Raw genomic sequence first — 23,206 nt, 5'->3', positions numbered from 1 at the left:
ATGATTTAGCGCCAGAATCAGTTGGAACTGACCAGTGTCAGACATCCCATATCGGGATCAGATAGTGCCCATATCTCAGGTTGCCTCCTGTGATGGGTGGGCTGCTTCGTCACAGCTGTACCTGAGGTCCAGTCACACTAAATGAATAATGCCGACGTCAGACTTATTCAAATGGAAATACAGAAAAGTGAGCTGGAGGTCGCAAAACTCGTGTTCGTCACATGAAGCTTTCGCAGAGAGACTAAGCTGGATCAACTCCATGATAGCCTCTCTAACATACTGTATGTCTCAGAAGTATATGACCATACTATTCTAGTATGACTAGTATATGAAGCTACATTCTATTGTGGTTGTTTTTATTCTTGTTATTAAAAGGGTATCAAATCGTAGATTCATGCATGGTAGTTTCAAGGTTGTTTGTTTTTCTCTGTTCATATTTTGTTGGCTTAACATGGAACATAGAATATATTAAGCAGAAAACAAATCCACAACTACCCTACCAAATTTCAGCTTGTAAACATGACAGATAAAATCAGCGTATTAATTTGCATGGTATAGTAACTCATACAGACAATCCAGGTTATCTTGAACAATACGAAGAAACCTGTCTGTAATAATAAGCAACCAACAAACCTCCATCTTCATGTTGTTGGCAAGGTGGATTTCCCTTCTGTGATATTTAAATAACAATGTAGCAAAATGTCAGGTTCGGAGTGCCGTGATTGGAGAAGGCATACGTGAAGGGATTTTATAGGGGAAGATAGTCTAAATGCCAAGATATTTACAGATGCCGCCACCCGTAATCGGGGGACATGGATGTGTTGTGTAATCTTCCACATCCCTTTCCAAATTTGTTGATTATATAACCAATGAAAACCTTTTAAAGATCATATTTTAGTAGAATCAGTATTTGATGTTTCAAGAAATAGAGCTGGTGTTTTGAGTGCCTCCACACTCCGAATTAGGGGTTAGAATAGGGTTTAAACATGAACACCATCCAAACACGACTGTTCAAATCTCATTGGTTCATTGCCATTGATGATTACATATTGGAAGAGTAGATTTTTGTCATACAGGTTAAAGTTTTAAATGCTGAAGATACACATACTATTCTCATTTACCATGAAGTGGTTTGTCAACATGTTATATGAGAATAGTATGTACATCACTTGCAACATATTGCTCAAGAATGATTGTTGAACTGTAGTCCTGACATGATAATCCCTTCTCTCCATTTAGATCATACAGTAGATTATGAATTATGACTATATCTGAACAACACATTCAAACAAATTCACAGTTCAGTTCTGACTGATGCTAACAATGATTGTCACAGACACATGTTTTTGTTTGGTTTAAAATCCTGCCAACATTTATGTTTTACACCTTCTAGGCTAGTAGTTTACTAAATAGCTATAAAGAAACACTTCAAAGAGATTGGTGTTGGGAAATCCTCCAATTTCCACAGTGTCAGAGTTGAAGTGTAGAGTTGGAGACTCAGTGGGAAGAGTCTTACAAATGCTGTTTCTGACAAACTAGATAAAAATGAAGGGCACTTATCTAGTACAATTACAACACCTGAAAATCAATAATCTCTTAATATCCTTACCTTTGTAAAGATAGTGGATATTTTGGCACTTTCATTCAAAAGTGATTTTCAGGCTGGCATAGGCAAACATAGCCAGTTGCTTTGGATATCCTATTCATCCTATTAAGTCAATGGTACGTAAACCTTATTGTCACTTACTTATTGTTACTTTCTTTGTGTTTTTCTTTGTGTTCACAGGTGATCTCCTGCAGGGGACGACAGCGCTCTCTAAGGTTTATGGAAACCTGACCTCCCATTGGTGGAGAAGGTGAGTTGTCCCTGTCTGTCCTCTCTTGGCCTGGTGCTACTCGATCCTTGTTCAGTTTGAAGTTGCGTTGCGATGCCAGAAGGTCAACACCAGGCAATAACACCGTCTCAAAAGCTTTTTCCGGGCAATTTTCTGGCCTGGCAGTTTGTTTAATGAATCTTTAAGTAGGTAAACACATCCGTTAAGCTAATTAATACTACATTGGCAACATCAGTAATATTTCATGAGGGTGTTCCACTCTGAGCTTGGGCTAACAGGGAGACAGGTCATTTGTATTATTCATTTGAGACCTACGTAATCTACATAAACCTACGTATATATTTGATTGTTTGATTGTGATGACATGAGGAAAGATGGACTCAACAATGTTATGATTGCATTTCAGCTTTCTTATTGCTCCTATGTCAGCTCAGTTGAGTCTCTCAGCTGATCTTAACCATTGATCTGTAGCAACTGTGGGTGGCAATGACAGTTCGACTCCTTTACACCCTCTCGTTTCCCCTGGAAGTAATGATTTCAAAATTCAACTCTATTATCTCACCGAGAATAGCGCTCACTGCCAAACTGGGACGGACAATAACTCAGGACTAATTATTGATTTCCCCTGTTTGATCACTCCCTCTGTGTCGTGTGCGTTATGACAGGGCCTCGCTGCAGCAGGGAGGTTCAGCAGCTGTTTGGTTAGTACAGACAGTTGTTTGTATATGCAAGGCAGCTCATCAGAACATAATGGCCCAGTTCAGTTAGGCTTCTCCGGGGATCCTGTGCAGTCTGGGCTGGGAGGGGAAGCTGGGTCAGAAGACACTGATAAACACAGTATGCTGGGAGGTTAACAGGATTTCAAGGGCACATGAAGGAATACATACAACTAAAATACAATTAATCTCCTTAAAATACCCATCAGCCTAGTCAAGACTGGTATACTCCACTCTGAGGAGTCATATGAAACCTCCAATATGAAACCTCTACCACCTACATTGAAGTTACATTGCTTTGTGTTGGTGTAAATCTTTGAATTGTAGACATGCCTATGTTGTGTTAAGGTCTTAATAGCCACTTAACCACTAAATGGCATGCCAGAGGTGATCAGGGCTTTCTTATTTTTCTAATATTTCCCCAAAGACAAAAGGTTTACACATGTCATTCCACATCATGATATCTTCTAAGATGATTCATAGAAATGGTACAGCTATGCACAATTAGCCCTGATTCTTGCACTCTATCAGCATTGGTTAATGTTACTATATAAATTGGTTTAGATCCCTTTTATTCAGCTTGTCTTTAAATGTATATTTAGATCGGTGGGCATACAATGGAGTCAGTCCCTTACTGCATCTAATTGGCCTCTTGGGTATTAGAGGTGTGTATAAATAGGGATGTAAGGTGATTATACTCTGGACATTCAGTTGACGCGTCTCTTGTGGGCACACTGGCATCGATGGCAGCATTCTCCTGTCATTTTGTGTCAGCCATACCTCGCCACCAACATCATTGAACCATTTTCACATTAGCCCTATGAGGTCTTCATTGCAGTGACACTGTATATGGCATAATGTTGTATAAATGCTTTCGTATGGGAGGTTAATAGGAATTGGACTGTTTATATTGACATTTTGTCAACATGCTGCTGCTTTGTTAGTTTTCAGTATTTAGGAAGACATTTTAGTATTGTCTTTCACAGTGTGTCATCTTCTCCTGTGCTGTTGTTTCCTTTCATTTCATGCATTAAATGTCATAGAGACAAAATGGTTTGCAGTGATTGCATTGGGAAAAAAAATCAAGGCATATTCGATGATCATTTGCTTCGTTGCTCAAACGCGATGGATATCCCTGTCTAGTTATGCTCAAATCATCCTTAACACACTCTCCGTCTGTCTAACTCCACCTCCCACCCTCTCTTTCTCGAAATTACTCTCACACAGGCACACACACTCACACATACACATGGTGCCTTTGAAGATACCCCATCAGTATTCAGTGCAGCATCAGGCAGCTAAACGGTAAGAAGGCGGAAAGCTGGTGTGTTTGAAGAGCTACATTCCCAGATTTACTATTGCCTTGCTCATTTACTCTCTCCCTTCCCCCGCTCCCTCTGTCTGCCTGGCCGGAGGGAAAAGCTGGACTGGAACCAGGGCCTCCATCCTCCATCCTCTACCCTCCATCCTCCATCTCCATACGTGTCTGCAGTTCATTCCCTCACCACCGCCGCTACCACCAATCACAATATGTCTGTCTCCCCCTCCTCTGTTCTGCTCTCCCTCCTCCTGCCGTTCTCTCCCTCTCTTCACCACACTGTCACCAGGAGGCTTGTGGCAAGAGGCTTGATAGTTACATAACCACTGCAGCAGCGCTCTGGACGCTGTTTTAAATCACAGCTCAGTCGCGGGTGTCGTGAGGGGGCACTGGGATGTGTGCGAGGCTGGTGGGTGCGTGTATCTGCATGGCCGCTTTGCTTCCGTGTTTGTGTGTGTGTGTGTGTGTGTGTGTGCGTGTGTGTGTGTTTGTTTAACAGCCAAGTTTGCGGATGGATTAAGCCAGCTTCCATTCAGTGGTGTCTTCCTGTCCTCTCTCTTTCTCTCTGTCTCTTTGTTTCTCTCTCTCTCTTTCTCTCACTCTCTCTATCTGTCTCTCTCTCTCTCTCTCTCTCTCTGTTTCTCTCTCTCTCTGTTTCTCTCTCGGTCTCTGTTTCTCTCATTCTCTCTCTTTGTTTCTCTCTGTTTCTCTCACTCTGTTTCTCTCTCCCTCTCTGTTTCTCACTCTCTGTTTCTCTCACTCTCTCTGTGTTTCTCTCTCGCTCTTTCTCTCTCTCTCTTTCTCTCTTTCTCTCACTCAAGCACTCACTCTAGCTTTCTCTCTCTCTCTGTTTCTCTCTCTCACTCACTCACTCACTCACTCTAGCTCTCTCACTCTCTCACTCTGTCTATGTCCATCTGTCTGTCTCTCACTGTCTGTCTGGTCTTGAGGCAGGATGGGCTTTGTGCTTTGTGAAATACAGTATATAGAGTGATAGATGATGTGTATGAAAGAAAAAAGAAAAATACATTTGTGTCTTTTCAATTCCACCTATGAGGATAAACATTATTGTAGTGACATAAATATGACACTGAGCCTTTTGAGTTATCTTTCAAAGGTTTATTTTTCTGCTAACCCATAGAACTGTAAATTACACATCTAAGTACTTTACAGCTAATCAGTAGTCTGCCATGATATCATAGCCTCTTGCTACTATTTTTAAGCAGGTGTGAGGACTATTAAAAAAATATAGTTATATTGTATTGGAATGTTAAACTTTAAAGGAGCACAATAAACCAAAAAACACTGACAGTAAACCTTCCATGCGATGGAATAGAAGATGGATGAGGTTAAGGTAGTGATATGTAAGGAGGGAGAGAAGCAGCATAAGAGGGATAGGAGAGGAGAGGGGGATGGAAACTGTTTGACCTGAACTGCCAAATCCAATCAGTCTGTCCCAGGAGTCGCACAGAGCTCATCAACAAGACCCAGTTTAGTTTAGATTTTATTTTCACAAATGTTCAGTTTTAGTTTAGTTAACTTTCGTCTTTAGTTGAGTCTAACTCACAGTAAGACAACTGGCAAAAGCCTAAAACTGAAATCAGGTTCATTTTTATTTTATTTCAGTCAGTTTTCGAGGGAGACTTTTTAGTTCCCATTTAGTTTCAGTTGTTTCATTAGGTTTAGTTTTTATTTTTATTTCAGTCGACTAAAATGTTTTTTTCATGCCTAGTTTTAGTCTTTGTTTTAGTTTCAGTTAACTATACTATCCTTGCCGGCAAGGAATTATGGCAACATGACTATAAGCTCATTTGAGGTGACCGGGTCACTACGCCGGCTCTCTGGTGACATCAGATAGTCCTGCGCTCAAATTGGATACTGGAGATGGAGCCTGAATGCCGGCCCTTTGATCGCCTGACACCTGATGGGCAGTAGGGGGGTGCAGTGGGTAGAGAGACCGCCCTTCACCCAGAGGACCCGTGTTCGAACTTTCGTATCGGTAAACATCCCCCCTGCTAAAGAGTCTGTAGCTGAGCCTGACCTCTGACCTTTCTGTGGGGAGGGCCAAGAAAGAATAGAATTTTCCTATGGGGGATCAATAAAGTAGGCTAACACATTAATGATGCTGGTATCTTTTCTATTACTGCTGGTTTCCAAGCTGGCATTAGAGGAGAAATATTTTGTTCTCTATGCGCTTCAGTCCTGGGAGCCTAACAATAACACACCTGACTCACTCAGTTACACGAAGCAGTTATTACCTGCAGGCTCTGGATGCGTTAGGAATAGCTGGAGCTTTCGTGATGGGTGGGGACACAAATGAGCAACACCAGGAAAACCCCCTCTCAAGACGGATGAGAAACAATGATGTAGAAACTTCATCCTAGTGCAGCGACCCAGGGCGCCACTGGAGGCATTCATGAACAGATAGCTGAGTCATCCTGGGTTTGTTTGTTTGGAACTGTGACCCACACAGCTAGTCCTGCATGGGCAAGGGCATCTGTGGACTGGGTGTATAAGATGGTGAAGTATGGATTTGACCAAATATTTAGGCTTATGCTTAGGACAGTAGCATCACATCTCTGTTTCTGTTTCTCACAAACAGGTTAGAAATATGAATGAAACGATGTATGTTTTTATCAGTAGCTGCATTCTTGTTATGGAGCAGAATGTGTGATGAGTTGGATGAGGGGGGGGGGGGGAGAGACAGATTGCATGTGACATCTTGGTGCTTTAGAGGAATACTACACATTACATCCTGAATGGGTTGAGAAGAGGTAGGGGTTGATCTCAGTAGGATCGTGTTGCTTGGGGTACAGCAGAGTCCCACCCACATCCGTTTGTGCACCACAGTCGGCTCCCTCCTCGCTCGCAGATTAGATAGGGAAGCAGCCCACGCACACATGCTGTTGTGCATTCCGATACGCCGCTTCCATGCTCTGCTTCTGTTTCAATTAAGGTAACATTTTGATAAAGGAATGGGCATTTCCTGGCGATGGAATAATACAATACAACAATACAAGAGTGCAAACTGTGTCGTCGCAGCAGATCATGCGCCGTAATCATGGGTGCAGCATAACTATCTTGTTTTTTTCCCTTTCTTTTTTTGCTCATCAGAATGGATCCTAACAAGTCGGTGAATTCTCATTATATGCACATAGAGTGGGTTTCCTCCGTCGGCTGGGCTAGCAGTTAGCCGACGGAGGAGAGAGAAGGTGAGGAGGGCTATTTTTCAGATACTGCTGCAGACTCCCCATCTGGATCGACCCGTCAGTTCTGATTTGACTCTCCCATTCCATGCCCCAGCGAGCAGCGCGGAGGGCTCACGGCACTACACGTTCAGCCGATAAATACAACACAAGACTGCCCCCGCCCCCCCCTTCCTCACTCCCTTTCCTTCTCCTCCTCTCTCTTCCTCTCTCCCCCCTCGATCCATCCATCTCTCTTTCTAGCTCTGCCTGCCTTTCTATCTCTGATAACTGCATCTTTAACTGCATCCTCCTTCTCGAATCAGTCTCTCTTCTTTGGCACTCCATCCCTCTCTCTCTCTCTCTCTCTCTCTCTCTCTCTCTCTTTCTCTCTCTCTCTCTCTCCTGCATACATACACATGTACCCCATCATGGTATTTCCCCAGTGTGTGTGTATGTGTGTGTGTGTGCTGGTGCATACATATACTCGGAGAGGTCCTGGGAGTCGACTGTGGAGTGACCAGATGACACCTAACCACCCTTCTCGCTCTCGTCTGATTAATCTGACGCATCAGTCACATGGCCGGCTTTAATGACGGCCTCGGCTGTTACGGCGTGTGTGAAGTCCGCACAAGGCGGCTCTGTCTCCTGGCAACATTCAACGACCCGCTTATTCCGAGCCGCACCGTGAGATGAATCACGTCTCTGTCCTGATGCGTTTAGCTCCCGCTCCGGCCCTGCGGTTCTCTCTCTATTCCGCTCAGTGGCGGTCTGGCTGTCTGACCGGCTCTGAAACAGCACCTGCACCGCTTTCTTTCTCTCCCAAGTCTCGTCTCCCCCTCCCCTCCCTCGCCCACCGTGGCTTTCGCCGTCTGTCACCTCTCTCCATCTCTATCCCCTCCCCATCCTCCCTCTGTTTGTCTCACTCTGTTTCTCTCTGTCACTCTTCTCCCCTCTCTCTCAGATCTCCTTGAAAGACCTCCTTCTGTCTCTCTCCTTGTGTGTCCTCTTTCCCAGCCAGGCAGTTGAAGAGGATTTCATGGTCTGCTTATCAAACAGGAGCCACAGACAACCAGGGTGTATCACACAGACCAACTGTAGCCTATATTGAAAAAATCAGCTAAGGTTCTTTGGGATTGGGATGCAAACAGTTGCCATGTTGGGATGTAAACCATGGCTGAGATGCTACATTAATTAGGTGTTGGTATTGGTTATTTTGATTACCTTCTGTTACCAGTTAGAGATAGTGTGGTTTGGTGAGCAACCTCGCGTTCAAAATGGCGTCATCTAATCAGTCAGTTGGTAACATGTGCTGGAGTAAAGTTAGTTCATCTCTCTGAAATCTTCTTACTGTAACAGGCTTACATGTTTGTTGTGGTTCTAGGCTTTAGCGGGCTGATGAACACGAGACATTTTAGGACCGCGTTCGGAACATTGTCTCGACTGAATCAGGAGGCTTCTCACTTTCTAAATGAAACTCAATCATGTCTGTAAGGCACCTACAGTGTATAATTGAGCTATGAGGCGGGCGGAGGGAGTGCAGTGGCAGCGGTGCATTCTTAATATTTACAGGCAATCAATATTAGGAAACCCTGGAATGCAGCCCTCTCATCGGCATGTCAAAGCAATTCCTTTGGTATTTTTAAGACTCTCAGCAGCACCACCACACACACACACACACACAGTGCAACACAACATTTGTGGTGTCTCGCAGTTATGCTTGCCTGTCAGTATCGTATAGTATCGTATAGCATTATCATGTCATTACAGTTTGTGTAATCTGAAACATCCGATCCCTCTTCCCCTGTGTCTCTGTCTTGCTCCTCCTATCCTCTTCTTTGCTCTTCTTCCTAGCTCCCTCCCTCCCTCCCCCTCTAAGCTATTCAAGTGGCACATTGCAGGATTATCCCTTGGCCATTGAGAAACACTGGTTTGGTCAGTCTTGCGTCCTCTCTGGGTTCAGTTTGGCCACAGAGGTCAAAGCTGCAAAAATAGTATTAACAAAACATCCTTTACCATTTAGATGAACAACAACGACGGACAGTTCTGGACTACAAACTAACTCATCAACAGGGAGTCTGAGGTTTTAAGGAGTTGTGGATGTAATTTCAATTGAATTTTTGTCTCTTTTTTTTGCCATAATGATGCCAACCAAGGTAAGAAAATGTACAGAAGAATTATTTTTAGGCCACAATGACTTAGTTTAGTAGTTTGTCAATGTGCATAACTTTTGATTGTAGTACTCTGATATGCCAATCGCACAATGCAGACAGTAGTAGTGCCTCTTAGCAGTCACCAACTCAAGACTCTTAAAAACTTGAGTGTTTGTGCCGATGAGTGGGTTGCATCTCAGGGTTTCTAATAAAAACAACGGCATTCAGCTGGATGGAAGCTCTAATGTAGGCCGGCTAGAAAAATAAAGCCAGAAATAATGTAATACAAGCTCAGGGACATTATTAAATATGTATAATCATCTTTCCTTAGTATGGTATAGCCTTTCCAGAGGCATTTGGTTTATTGCCATGTCACCGTGATTCATAACAAAAATATTACCTCATAGATGTAATTAAGGGAAAGCAATCTTTTGCCCTCAGTCTTATTAGTTTTTTATCCTGTTGTTTTGATCTCATGCGCCTGAAAAGTGTGCGATATATTGGGTGTGTTTTTTATGCTTGAATGCATTATGTATTAGCCTATTTCTTTATACGGTCCTCTCTACGTCACATTTGTTGTGCTGCACTAAACTCTGAGTAATGTCTTGACCAGGGATTCTCCTAAATGCTAAAGACAGCACTATCTTTTCACTACTACTTCCCCTCTCCCTTTAGCCACTGGGGAATAGGAGGTGTGTTCACAGTCATTGGTGTGGATTGACCTCAATAGCTGTGGCATAAGCCCCTCTGCAGGATCCTTAACACCCCCACCCATACCTCCCTCATGGGACACATGCCACTCTCCCACACCGGATCATAACTGTTACTTTACTGTGACGTATTCTCCCTCTGCAGTGTGGCCCAGTGATGAGCCGAGCCCGAGGACATCTCTGTCCACATTGTCCTTAGAAAAAAATAACTGTGTTAGTTACCAATCTGGATGTCAGTTGCATTGCCTTTATAGCGTTTTGTATAAATAATCTCAGGAGGGTTTGAGAATTTTATTTCTCAAGGTTAGATGTTCTTCAGCTTTTCACCGTCACAAACGAGCACACAAATAAACACCCAGATATGAATGAAGTATTTGATTACAATTTAGCTGGAGATTATCTGATTTGAGGAAATGTGTGGACCGCCCCTGGAGAATGATCAGGCTAATCCAAATGCTTTATAAACACCATCAAATGTTGTGAAAAATCTAATCTGGGAGGTCAACTTCAGGTTGTGTTTTTTGTTCAAACTGTAAGCTCCGAGCTGCAGAGCTTTTGCCCACATTGCTTTTGTTATTAACTGGGATTCTGACATCTTGCAGGAGCTTAACTGGCTTTGATGTCGCTGGGCCTTTTAGCCAAGGATGCAGAAGCTAATTGGAAGGCCAGACTGATGGACAGGTAGATCGACCAATGGTTTTGTTTGGTGGCTGAGATTAAGGCATGCCACCTGAGAGCTGCATAATTTCCTAGCTCTTTATAGGCCTTCTTGCATCAGGTGGTCTAAAGTTGAGGTCATGTGACCTTCTGTGTTGACTGTATTTTATCCTATTACCATACTATCTTCACTTAAATATAAAATACATGTTTTAATCTTCAAGGGAAGGAGTTGAGGCCACTAGTGCTTTGAAAGACAGAATACAGCAATACAATTATGATAATTTTAATGCTTTAGTGTGTTTTCATTTCTATGTTGTCACTACTTCTTTATGTTTAGTTAGATAATTCTGAAAATGAGTGGTTTCATTGTAATAGAGAGTGAAAGGGTTTCCCTATCCAGTGTATTGGAAACACACTTATCATCTCCAATGCAGCGTGTATGATTCTGCTATGAATCAAAACTGCTTGACAACACAACCTGTTGTTACCTCAGACTGGGTTCTTTGTACCAGGAGGGAGCATCAGTGTTACCAAGATACCACAGCAAATCAAATTTTTAATTAGAATTTCTCAAGTTGAACAAATGCATCCAGAATCTTCAGCACACAGCTCCCAGCAGAACGATTAGTAGAACAACTAGATCAGTAAATTTGTTTAACCTACCTACCGCTGCACATTGGCATTGCAAGAGCATCTGAAATAAGGAAAGGCCTTGACAAGCACTTCCTGGTAAACAGAGGTAGACATATTGCTGCCTTTGGCCACACACTTACATACAGATTACTCTTTACAAAAGCCACTCAGGCCACACAAAGGAGATCTACTAACTTAATGAAAAGCAAACAGTATAGTACTACAAGTAAGCAAGACTCATCGTTGATCACCAGGGACACCTGGGCTGGTATCATTCAGCTTGTGTAGATCACCTACAATGTTTGACATGTCATACTGGTACACGGTTTTTTGTGTGTAAGCATCAAAAAATTTATTCACATGCACTCAGAATTGGTTCACTGTATATACAGTATACTATATATATATATATATATATATATACTGTATATATATATTATCTCCTATCCTGTGGATGCAGAGTCATCAGCTGACATATATCTTCTGGTTGAAAAATATGATGTCATGTGACCATATGACAGGTATCATACATCTAGGTTATGACACCAGGACATCAGGCGACCTTTTTATTTACAAAATAATCAATATTCATCATGCATTCAGTAAGATTACTGCTTTTTTCTTACCTATCAGGAGATATATTTGCCAATTGTTGTATCTTATATTGTAGCTAACAGAGGAAAAACATTGTATCTTCTTTCTCTGAGCCGAAAGAGCCCTCTCTTCAGGGAAGAAGATGATCATCATCATTATCATAAAAATATGTTGCCCCTGATTCCAGTGTAACTGAAACGCTCAAGTTGTCAGTGATTCCTACACTGGGGGTAAAATTGCAGAAGCATAAAATGGTTCTTTTGGCATCTTGTGTTGCACCTCATGATTATAACACAGGATGCACACACACCAGCACAGAGTGCATTCTTGGAACAGCCGGTGTCTGAAAGCCATGAGTGTTTAGAAAGCCCCACAAACTGCTGTGATGGGCGGTGACAGTAACCAAGGCCTTTGACAAAATACTACTGTTACTGCTTGGCTGAATCAGCCAGTGCTCACTGGCTGGGCTGAGCATTTGTACACAGGGTACAAATGTTCCCCTGACAAAATTCTGATGAGTAGACCTCCACTGCAAACACAGAGCTCATTGCAGGCGAGGAAGTAACCCCACTATAGAAATCCTCCATAGGCTGACCTTGTAGTTTTAGAGCTTTTATTTGTCTCACAAGGACAGCAGTGTCGTTATATATATAAAGAGAGATGTAATGTGAGGTCAGTTCAGATTGAGCCTAATGCAAAACGTCATTCTTCATGACTCATTCCAAGGATGAAGGGTGCAGCATGCAGAACACTGTTACTACTTGACCAAAATATTCCTTGATACAGCAGACTGTAGACTGCAGACTCAGCTTAGAGTTTGATAGAGCCGCAATGTCATCCTTCATCTGCTCCTTACAGAGCATTACCATCAGCCTCTATCCAACATGCTTAACTAACACTTAACTTGCATACTAAGCATCGCTCCAGCGTACTGCATTCTCAGTACTATTTAACACTTTGGGTATCATTCTTTAAAGCTTTAATGAATAAAATAAAATTGAGCAGCACTTACATTGTTGTTTGGATCATTCTCAGAATCAGGAAATGTCCATAACCGTTGGCCATAAATTATGTTCACTTATAATGACCAAGAAACAAAGTCAGAGCAGGAATGCTACAAAGAATGTGTTGCTCTTGTGTGGTAAATATGTTGCATTGTTGCACTACAATGAAGAGTTCACTGTGAAGGGAAAAGCATTAGTCGTGAGAAAAATGGATTAGGTTTCAAATAGAGCTCAATACCAATATAGCGTCTAGCAGTCTCTGCTATCTTAACCTTGGTGGTAAGATATCGACCAGCCGTCAAAGAAATAGATATAAATCGTCTTAAATGTTGGAAGAAATCCAGCAGCCACTGTATTCTGCAGATAGTGAAAGGGTTTACAATGTAATTGGTAGTTTAATCACATCGTTAAAGGGCATCTAGAGGTGTACAACCCTCAATGTTGGGCTTGGGTTAATATGTTGATGCCACTGTTGTTTGTTTCCATTCCATTTTGGGGATACAATTACACTGATTATATGTTTACATACTAGATGCATTTCTGGGCGACTCAACTTTGTCTCTGTGTGTGTGAGTGTGTGTGCTGTGTGTGAGTGTGTGTGTGTGCTGTATGCGTGTGTGTGTCCATTGTGCAACAATCTCTCAGATGGAGTGTGTCAAAGGAATGAAGGTTTGCACTGTGTAAGGACTCAGGGTCAGAGCTGCATGATGACAGTGCTACTGCGTCTCTGTGGTGTTCACACACTCTTTTCTAGGACACACGAGTGTAAGATGCCTCTTCACGTCCCTGGGGGCACAGCGCAGTATGCATGGGGGAGGAGTCTATTTTTACCTCATTATTAACAACGTCGCAAATAGAAACCCTCATGTTGAGGGTTTCCTCCCAGTTGCCGGGGAAAATTGCCACATCATTGGCCCAGACTACAGAAAGGCTAACTCTTTTGCAATGTGCACTCATGCGCTACACTGTACTGCTTTGTTTCTATATTTGTGTAATGTTACTATCTCACATTGTTTTTGTTTTCCCTTGTCTCTTTCAGTGCATGAGGAACCCAGCTCTGCTGCAGAGGACACGTTTGGTCTTTAGCGTGCTTTGCCACATCCAGGAAAATGTCCGTCTCCTACGATGAATGTGCAGGTGCTGACGACACCATGGACAGCTTCTGGGAGGTACGGAGACTCCATCATGCCTGATCCTATGGGTCATGAAGCTGCAGCCACCCCTGACTCTCTTTCTCTTGCATTGCTTTGGCCTCTGTCTCTCTCTCTGTCTCTGTCTCTGCCACTGTTTTTTCTGTCTCTCTCTCTCTCTCTCTCTCTCTCTCTCTCTCTCCCTCTCTCTCACTCTCTCTCTCACACACACAGACACACACATACACACTGCAAAAAATAAGTCAACGTAGGAAGACGCTGCAGCACTATGTAAAAGGAAATGCTGTTGTTGTTTTTTTTGCTGTTTTCCACTTATGGTTTGGGACAGGGCTTGTCTAATTAAAAGGTCACTTGGTGATGACAGCTGCAAAAGGATAAGTACCTGCAGTTGAGGCCAGTACTGTCACCAATGTGTCAACAGTATCCTTTAAATTAAGGTTTACAGCGTGAACTATTTTATTACATGGGCTCAAATGCCACTAATGTGGTACCATTAAACTGAATGGCATCCGGAGAGTTAATGGCACTTTAGGTTACATATCACAGCATATTGAGCAGGGAACAATAGTCTAGTAGGGTGTGAAGGCAAATTGATTAAATTAAATGAGCAGAACCCTCAATAAGAGCTGTATTTTGTACAGGGCAATTTCTCTTGTAATTCTTGTTGATGCTGTTTTCTACCTTGGGTGTAATTGATTCCCCCAGATATATTATTTTCTAAGGCTTTAATTTGCTTTGATTTAGTCTTTGTATTATTTGCTTTTTAGCTGAATTCCTATGAAGTTCTTTGACTTGATTAGCATATAAAACAATACAGACATTAAAACTTTTATTACAACAGTATCCATCAAGACTTTGGGCCTTTTGCTATTTTTTGGACTCTACCATTGAGCTGTCACCACCCCAAAAAGTGGCTCAGTCTCTTTTGAATGACAAATTCAAACAAAGTCTCAAGCTCACTGACACTCAAACAAAAAGAAACAGCACAAGACTGCTTGAAGTTTTGGATCAAGGCTCTAACAATGTATATAATTTATCACTTTTAAATAGTTTTCCAATGTATCATGACAGGCCGTGGCACTGCGTATTCAAACATCCTAGAAGTTCTGTGTGTATCATCAGTTGTGCCAGTGTGTGTGTGTGTGTGTGTGTGTGTGTAACCCCACAATTAGTGTTAATGAATTCCCTCAGTACAGAGTCCTCTTTGTATCATGGCTCATGACCACAGAGACACAGACAAAGACTCTCAGTCACCAGCCGCTCTGAGGCGGCCTTTCACCACATGCACCTGCCCATGGCATCTGTACACAAGAGAAAACTTGGGCCAGGTCGTGCCTTCATTGTGAAACAAAAAAACCTTGAGTCTCCGCTTTGTAGTCTGACAGCTCCACATCTAATATAATCGGGCTGAAAAGCATGTCATACAACTGATATAGCCATGCAATAATCTCCGCTCCATTTGTTGAGATACTCAAATTCAAGAGCTCAGGTGTGTTTTTATATGTAGACTCAATCCACCTGTGTGTTGTTGTTGGTGCGATTTAGCAGTCTGTTACACAGGCAGGAGATGAAGCCAAAACTCATACCGCCATGCACCTGTCTCACAGCTTCCCTGTATCACTCCCGTCTCGAACAGTAATACACAAACACACACAGGAATACACCATTCTCACTGCAGCTCTACACCCCACTAACACACATCAGACGCTCTATCCATGGGTTGTGTGTGTGTGTGTGTGTGGACGATGTATACCAGCTGTGTTTAGACTGTATACACCGTGTCTGTGGGCTGTATGTATTCCTGTATTCCTGTCAGTTTTCCATCCCTGAGAATCTGTCTGCTTGCATTACACCAGTCAAGAGGATTATAGCAGTCGCAGTTTGTGAACACACACACACAGATACACACACACACACACACAGAGAGGTACACACACACAAGCCTCTGTCATTGCATAACTACACATGCACAGGCACGAGCCATCCCCCCTCCCACTACCCTCTCTTCTCCTCTTCATCATGCACCATGAGCTCACGCCCCCCTGCAGGCACTACGGAGGCGGAGCCACAGAGCTTGGCACTGTTTTTTTTTTAAGGTGGTCCCACTTAAGGTGACCACATCTACAGGAAAAAATGCTAAAATGTTTTTTTGACTGATATAACTCACTTTGTTTTGATGAGCTAGGATGGGAAAAAATATAGCTCACCCGTTTTTTTGGAAGCTATTACTGGTTTGTATTTGTAAAATGTGCAAATCTATACCCAATTCTGCAATTCATTTCATGTGTTTAATATGTTGATGTGTTTCAAAATATATAAAAACTGGCAGACAATTTTTTTTCTTTTGTACATATAGTATATGTCCAAAATAGTTAAGACACTGGTTTTAAATTTTATTCCTATGCACTGTTATACAAATAACACATATCTGCAAGGATATCCAAAATATATATGATGGGCAGTCAAAATATATTTTAATTAATCTGATCTACATGTATAAATACACTTTTTGGACATTTTTGTATATATTTTGAATCACATCTCTAAACAAGTATATATTTTTCCCCCTTGTGGGTCAATACAGACCATTTTGTTGCCATTTTTGAGCCTGTCCCTTTAGCCTGTTCTCCTCTATCTATTTTCAGGTAGGGAACTATAAGCGTGCTGTCAAGAGATTTGATGATGGCCACCGACTCTGCAATGACCTTATGGGCTGCCTGCAGGAGCGTGCCAAGATAGAGAAGGCCTATGGTGATCAGCTAACTGCCTGGTCCAAGAGGTGGAGACAGCTCATCGAGAAAGGTCAGCTTTGGGATGGGGTCAATAAAACGAATGGCTCAGCAAATGAATGTACTTATGGAGGAAGTAGTTGGTTACTTTAGGTTTTCATTCAGTTTTCCAAAGCTCATAGATTGCTTTAGATGTTGAATTTCTGGTAACATTCATTTGTCCCCCTCCCAGGCCCGCAGTACGGCTCTGTGGAGAGAGCCTGGCTGGCTGTGATGACCGAGGCAGAGAAGGTGAGTGAGCTGCACCAGGAGGTGAAGAACGGCCTGCTGAACGAGGACGTGGAGAAAGTGAAGAACTGGCAGAAGGAAGCTTATCACAAGCAAATGATCGGGGGCTTCAAAGAGGCCAAGGAGGCAGAGGAAGGCTTCAAGAAGGCTCAGAAACCATGGTCCAAAAAGCTCAAGGAGGTGAGGGGGACGGCAGCAATTTTGTCTTATTTGACTCGTCATCTTTATCCTTGGTGCAATAGAATGCAATGTATTCAGTACATGAAAAATTAAACACATAAATGGTCACTTTGTGGTTCAGTAGACTAGGGCTCATACCATGTAATTGTGATGTTGTGGCTTTGTGTCTGTCCAAGTCACATCAACCCCATAATCTCTCCTAACTTTTCTATCACTCTCCACTACACTATCCAATGAAGATAAAATGCTAAATTAAAAACTAATAAAGGGAAAGAAATACACAAAGCATAAAGACAGGGCTTGCTGGCTTTCTTTGTAACTTTTAAACCAACCACTTTTTTTATTAATTAGTCCATTTGAAGGTGTAATTTGGGTCGTCAGATTAGTCCGGTTGGCACAGAGCTGCCACTATATGACATGGGAAGACTGACTGACGCACAGCTCCCAGCTCCCAGCTCCCACAGCTTTCTCTTTTAGATCACTTGACTGTATATAGAGAACTTGAAATTCATCCTTCTGCACTGACATTGAAAAACATAAATGAACATAGAGAACTTACTTCATTCAGCAATGTACTACATTTGTATGCCTCTGGTTCACAATAACTATTGGCCTATATCATATGTCCACTTAGTCATATATCCTGCTCATATTAAAATGGTCGCTCTAGTCTTGTCAAGGTTATTCCTGCTTTGAGATAAATGGATGTGAATCCTGTGTGTAGAGATCAAATCAGATTGTGTGTCTGAGTTACTGAGGATCTCTGTATTGGTCCATGCAGATGGAGGCAGCTAAGAAGACATACCACATGGCCTGTAAGGAGGAGAAGCTGGCTGCCACCCGAGAGGCCAATGGCAAGACTGAGGCTTCTGTCACACCAGACCAGCAGAAGAAACTCCACGAGAAAGTGGACAAATGCAAACATGATGTGCAGAAGGTAAGAGAAAGACTGCAGAGAATAAAGAGGTATAATCGCTTGATAAGTATTTCAGAGTAGGGGAACATTTCTATACCCAGAGAGGAGACAGTCACATATATAATGTCTGAGTATGATGCGTGCAGAAGCTCTACATTCAAATCTTCCAAATTGTTTTGACCTTCTTTTCTTTTGTGTGAAATAAAGATGTAAAGAACAAAATCAGTGTAAGAACACCTTTGGTAGCAGGTTACCTTGCTGCACAGGAGATTATCGTCTCCTCTATTCATGGAGGTCTGATAATGAGAAGAGCAGATTATACTGGCCAGAGAGTATAAGATGCTTACACACTTGTGTGCATGTATGCGCACACAAACATACACAGACATACACATACACACACAGAGAGACACACATACACAATTACATACACATCGAACTTGTGTATGCTCGTATGCATCCACAACACATTCTAGTCAATTTCTGGACAGAATATTTTTCATGTTGCTGCATGCTGAGTGCAAAAGTTGCGTTTGTCTTTGGATGTGACACATTTAAGTGCAAACGAAGTAGTAGTAATAGTAATACAATTTTATCTTATCTTGATTGTATGTGCTCTGTGTTGCAGCAGCTTTCTGTAGGTGATATAAATACCCTCTCATTGATTTATAAGACTATTATGGTATAAGTTATTGAGCATACAATTGATCTAGTCTTTTGATATATTCTTATTTGACTGAACAGCTTAAAAAATTATACTGTGATGGATGGTGTGCAGTGTGGAAGCAAAAGTGGCTTTGAGCCTTTTTAATGAAATATGTTTAGTTTCAGTCAAAATCTTCTTGAATATCGTGTCAACAGCACCATGATGCAGAACCTCTTAACAATGTGCTTTATTGCAAGCATGAGTTATAGATAAAAAAAAAAAAAAAAAATTAACTTATGCTGCTTTCTTAACCCATCATAATTCAAAATACAGGACTATTTTGTCCCAAGTGTTTAAAATTTTACATTTTTTACAGCTTCAATATGCATTACACACTCATAGTTGGATATTGTCCACTGTTACTCCTCACAACAAGAGTGCCATTGAACAATTTGAGAATTAAAACATTGTCCAAGCTGGTTGGACTCACTCTTTGTTTACCACAGAGCCTTTAGCTGTCAATTTATTCTCTGTCTGTTTGTCTGTCTGTCTGTCTGTCTGTCTGTCTGTCGCAGGCTAAGGAAAAGTACGAGAAGTCTCTGGATGAGCTGAGCAAGTGCACCCCGCAGTACACTGAGAGCATGGAGCAGGTGTTTGACCAGTGCCAGCAGCATGAGGTCAAGAGGCTGACCTTCCTCAAGGAGGCTCTGCTGGACATCAAACGTCATCTCAACCTCACCGAGAACCAAAGGTTAGTCAGGCAGTCGGCGCCATTTGATATCATCCAAGGTCTTCGAGGGGCCTGGAGAGACTCTCCCATTAACCTTATGTGATTTTGTGTATTCAATTACCCCTTTTTGCTCCATATCCTTCTGACCTATATTCTGTTACAATCCATCTCCATAATGTTCTCAGCAGTCCAGTTTTACTTCTGCAACATCTTATTCTAATCTACACCTCACACCGTCTATTCTTTCTACTATTGTCCCTCATTCATAATGTAATTTAAGTGAACACATGAAATTATTGTTACATACAGCATAGCATTGTACACTATGAGTACATGAAACATGGGTAATGAATACTTTTATTAGAGCATGAGAGCTACTTTTATTTTTAATTTGAAATAATCACATTCCGACCAAATCCATATTAAATGAGTTTGATGCATTGTGTCACATTCATTACAGTGCATTTCAAATTGATTAATCTCAACACATTTCTCAACCAGGCATGTATTTCTCATTAGCTTTCAGACTCACAACACTAATTAATTGATGACACAGTCAATGACGTTTCTGCCAAACTGAATTTTTTTTCAGAGTGAATGCTTGTCATATCCTGGGCTGTTAATAAACAGCAACAACAAAGCCAGGTTCCATGGCAATGTGCATTTTAACCTCCCATCTTTTTTACTTTCTCTTTATTGTTTAGAGGATTTCACTGCACTACATCCTGGAAGGTTTCATCATTGTATCAGTGTAGAAATTACCGTATGTGTGTGTTTGTAATTCAATCTGGGCACTTACTGACCACAATGCAAGTAACCATTGTTGGTAACTCACCCGCATCTCCCTCTTCCTCAGATCAAGATGGAAGATGCAAATCGATTTCTCCATATTGCTATGTCACGTAGCCTCTCAAAATAGGCAATATGTTTGGATTGGATTGAGTTTAAATATGCATGGAGGCTGGAGCATTAAATGTTGCCCATGCCATCTGACTCCTCCATCTTTGGAGGATCACTGAAATGTTTTCATCTCCAGAGAGGCAAGTCCTTTACTGCTGCGTGTTTTGTCGCCACCTTCTGGAGAAGTAGATTCCTGCATCTGCCCATAATCTAGCAATGAAAATTAGATTGATAAATGTTCTGTTATCAAAAACATGCGGTAGCTCAATGTTTCAATCCAACACAGCATCCAATAATGTTTCAGCTTTTGGAGAAACTACTCAGATAATGTTGTGCTCTATTTGTGTTTAACATTTTCAGGGACTATAGATTCAAAATATTTTTTCTTCCAATGCCAACTTATTTTGCAGGCCATTGTGAAACCTAATATAATCCCTATATTTTACTAAATTAAACTACACACTGAATGTACTCTATTTAATCTATGTTACATTGCAATGATTTGGGAAGGCTATGGCAACATAACAAGTACAGTAGCCTCATATACAACTAGAATAATTCAGTCCAAAACCTTCAGCTGTTCAAGCCACCAATTTAATAATTAATAATTTGGGGAGCCACTTAAATCTTCCCATGACCCAACTTTGGATCCCAGCCCAGAATCTGAAACACCCTGCACTGTAGGCCCTTTAGCCAAACTGGCAGCATCCCTGAGTCCCCTCGGTCTCTTTCCTTGTCACTATCTGTTCCATTTTCCTCTCCTCAGCTACGCCACAGTGTACAGAGAACTGGAGCGCACCATCCTGGGTGCAAACACACAAGAGGACTTGAAGTGGTTCAGCAACAACCATGGCCCTGGGATGCATATGAACTGGCCTGCGTTTGAGGTACTATATCAAAGAAATCCTCACGCAGAGAATCTAACAAACCACTGCTCTTCATTTCCGAGCCATTCCTGTTCTTTATTCTGTTTTCACTGGTTTCTTTTCACCCCCTCCAGGAGTACAACCCAGACCAGGCCAATGCTCCCCCCAAGAAGAAGAAGCCAGATGGAGCCCCACCCACCCCCAGCACTGACCATGTGGCTCCACCTGGTGACCGCAGCAGGTCAGTTAAAACCTCTATCAATCACATTTAAAGCACACTCTATACGTGATGGAATTATGTAAGATAACATATACATTTTGAGATAACATATTCCCAGATAATTTGATTATTTCATTCCTGAAGTACAGAGTGAGTGGGTTTACTTGTAACAGAATTTAATCGAGCATCAAATCTCTCCCTGCATTTTCTCTGACCTCCAGTGTGAGCAGCTATGATAAGAATCAAGCATACTCGACTGAGTGGTCCGACGATGAGCAGCCGGCCACGTACTCTGGCAACGAAAATGGTGGGAATGGAAACTCGTTTGAAGATGACTCTAGCACCGGGAAAGGAGTCCGCGTGCGAGCTCTCTATGACTATGATGGCCAGGAACAGGATGAACTGTCCTTCAAAGCAGGTAATCATCGCCGCTTAGTCATCACTTCAGCACGATGATACGACACGTGTGATTTTTGTCTGCCATTCTGCAGCTAAGCTACTTTGTACTCTTATTATCCCACTGATTTGTTAACATGGAATAGGGGCAGGAGCTTGAGGATAACAGGGATGACAAGCTTACAACAGGTGGTCAGAGATCACCAACTCTTTCATGCTTTCTACTCTAAAGCCCCTCAATTCCCCATAGACGATAGCAGTGGTTAGTCAATAATAGCCACATGGAAAACAAATTACAGGCACTTGCCATCAATTAACACTAGCTCTTTGGCAATTGGTGTGAAAGAGCGCTTAAGACCCCCACGCTATGACGTCACTAACAATTAAGAGACAAGCTTTTCACTGCAAAATAACTTATGAAGCAGACGCAGCTGCTGCACATCCGGATGCTATTTTAACTTGGATTATAACCAGTGGAAATAACTGTATATTATTTTGAGATGGGGTGTTTTTAAATAATCTTAGGAATATCCAGAGGTGACTGAAGGGGGCATTTAAAGGATACTTATTATTGCATTATGCAGAGCCTATTCTTTCTCTTTATGGTATCCTGCAATATATAACCATTGGGCAAATACCAAAATATAGCAGCAACCAAGCAAAATGGCAAAGCTGAATCAACTCAATTTGATTAAAGTTCATTTGACAGGAGCAGCATATAACCAAAACAAACACAACAACAGCGTTACTTGTAGATATTTTGATTTTAGATTTAGATTCAGATTATTTTCAGATTCATGTCAGATTCATTCATAAAGAGGCAAGACTGCAGGTTGACTAAGGAGTGGCGTCTTCTTCACAGGTGATGAACTGACCAAGACTGAGGATGAAGATGACCAAGGCTGGTGTAGAGGTCGCCTGGACAACGGCCGAGAGGGACTGTACCCGGCCAATTACGTTGAGCCTATCTAGTCACATTACTGGACAAGGACACGCCATTGGAGGCAGCTTGAACTGTCCCATCCAATTGCACCGCACATAGCCAGAGACTTAAGAGCAACACATCCCTTGCCCAACTGATGCGCCAAGCAGTCTTGCCTAAAAACTTAGTAACCTAAAAAGACGATATATCAGTATAGTATATTTTATCCAGCATTCGGGGTGGGTGGACTTACACATTTAAAAACAGGAGCAGCAGTTATTCCAGTATATACACACTCAAGTATAACATCAAGACAATGCAGGAACACATTTTGCTTATCTGTGTAGCTGCGTTTAATATATGATGCAGCTTATCTAAACTTGCAGTACACTGCAGTACGTTCTCTCGTAAAAGTGGGAAGATAATATAACCGATTATACCCATTCTACAAAGA

At 41.9% G+C, this 23,206-nt stretch overlaps 1 protein-coding gene across 1 annotated transcript; it reads left to right on the top strand.

Annotated features, from left to right (window-relative positions):
• The first annotated feature begins 13,917 nt into the window (after positions 1-13,917).
• LOC139647310 (protein kinase C and casein kinase substrate in neurons protein 1-like) lies at positions 13,918-22,802 on the top strand. Its single transcript, XM_071523194.1, has 9 exons — positions 13,918-13,977; positions 16,605-16,761; positions 16,921-17,156; positions 17,938-18,093; positions 19,294-19,469; positions 21,115-21,235; positions 21,349-21,455; positions 21,656-21,852; positions 22,693-22,802. Exons 1-9 carry the CDS (start codon positions 13,918-13,920, stop codon positions 22,800-22,802), a joined length of 1,320 nt encoding a protein of 439 aa, XP_071379295.1.
• Positions 22,803-23,206: the final 404 nt, after the last annotated feature.

This window comes from Centroberyx affinis, unplaced genomic scaffold (genome assembly GCF_046629955.1).
Source record: "Centroberyx affinis isolate AG114_WGS23_722 - 3 ecotype Tasmania unplaced genomic scaffold, CSIRO-AGI_Caff_v1 ptg001072l_1, whole genome shotgun sequence".
NCBI classification, from domain to species: domain Eukaryota; kingdom Metazoa; phylum Chordata; class Actinopteri; order Beryciformes; family Berycidae; genus Centroberyx; species Centroberyx affinis.
This window is presented reverse-complemented; position numbering and strand designations above follow the sequence as displayed.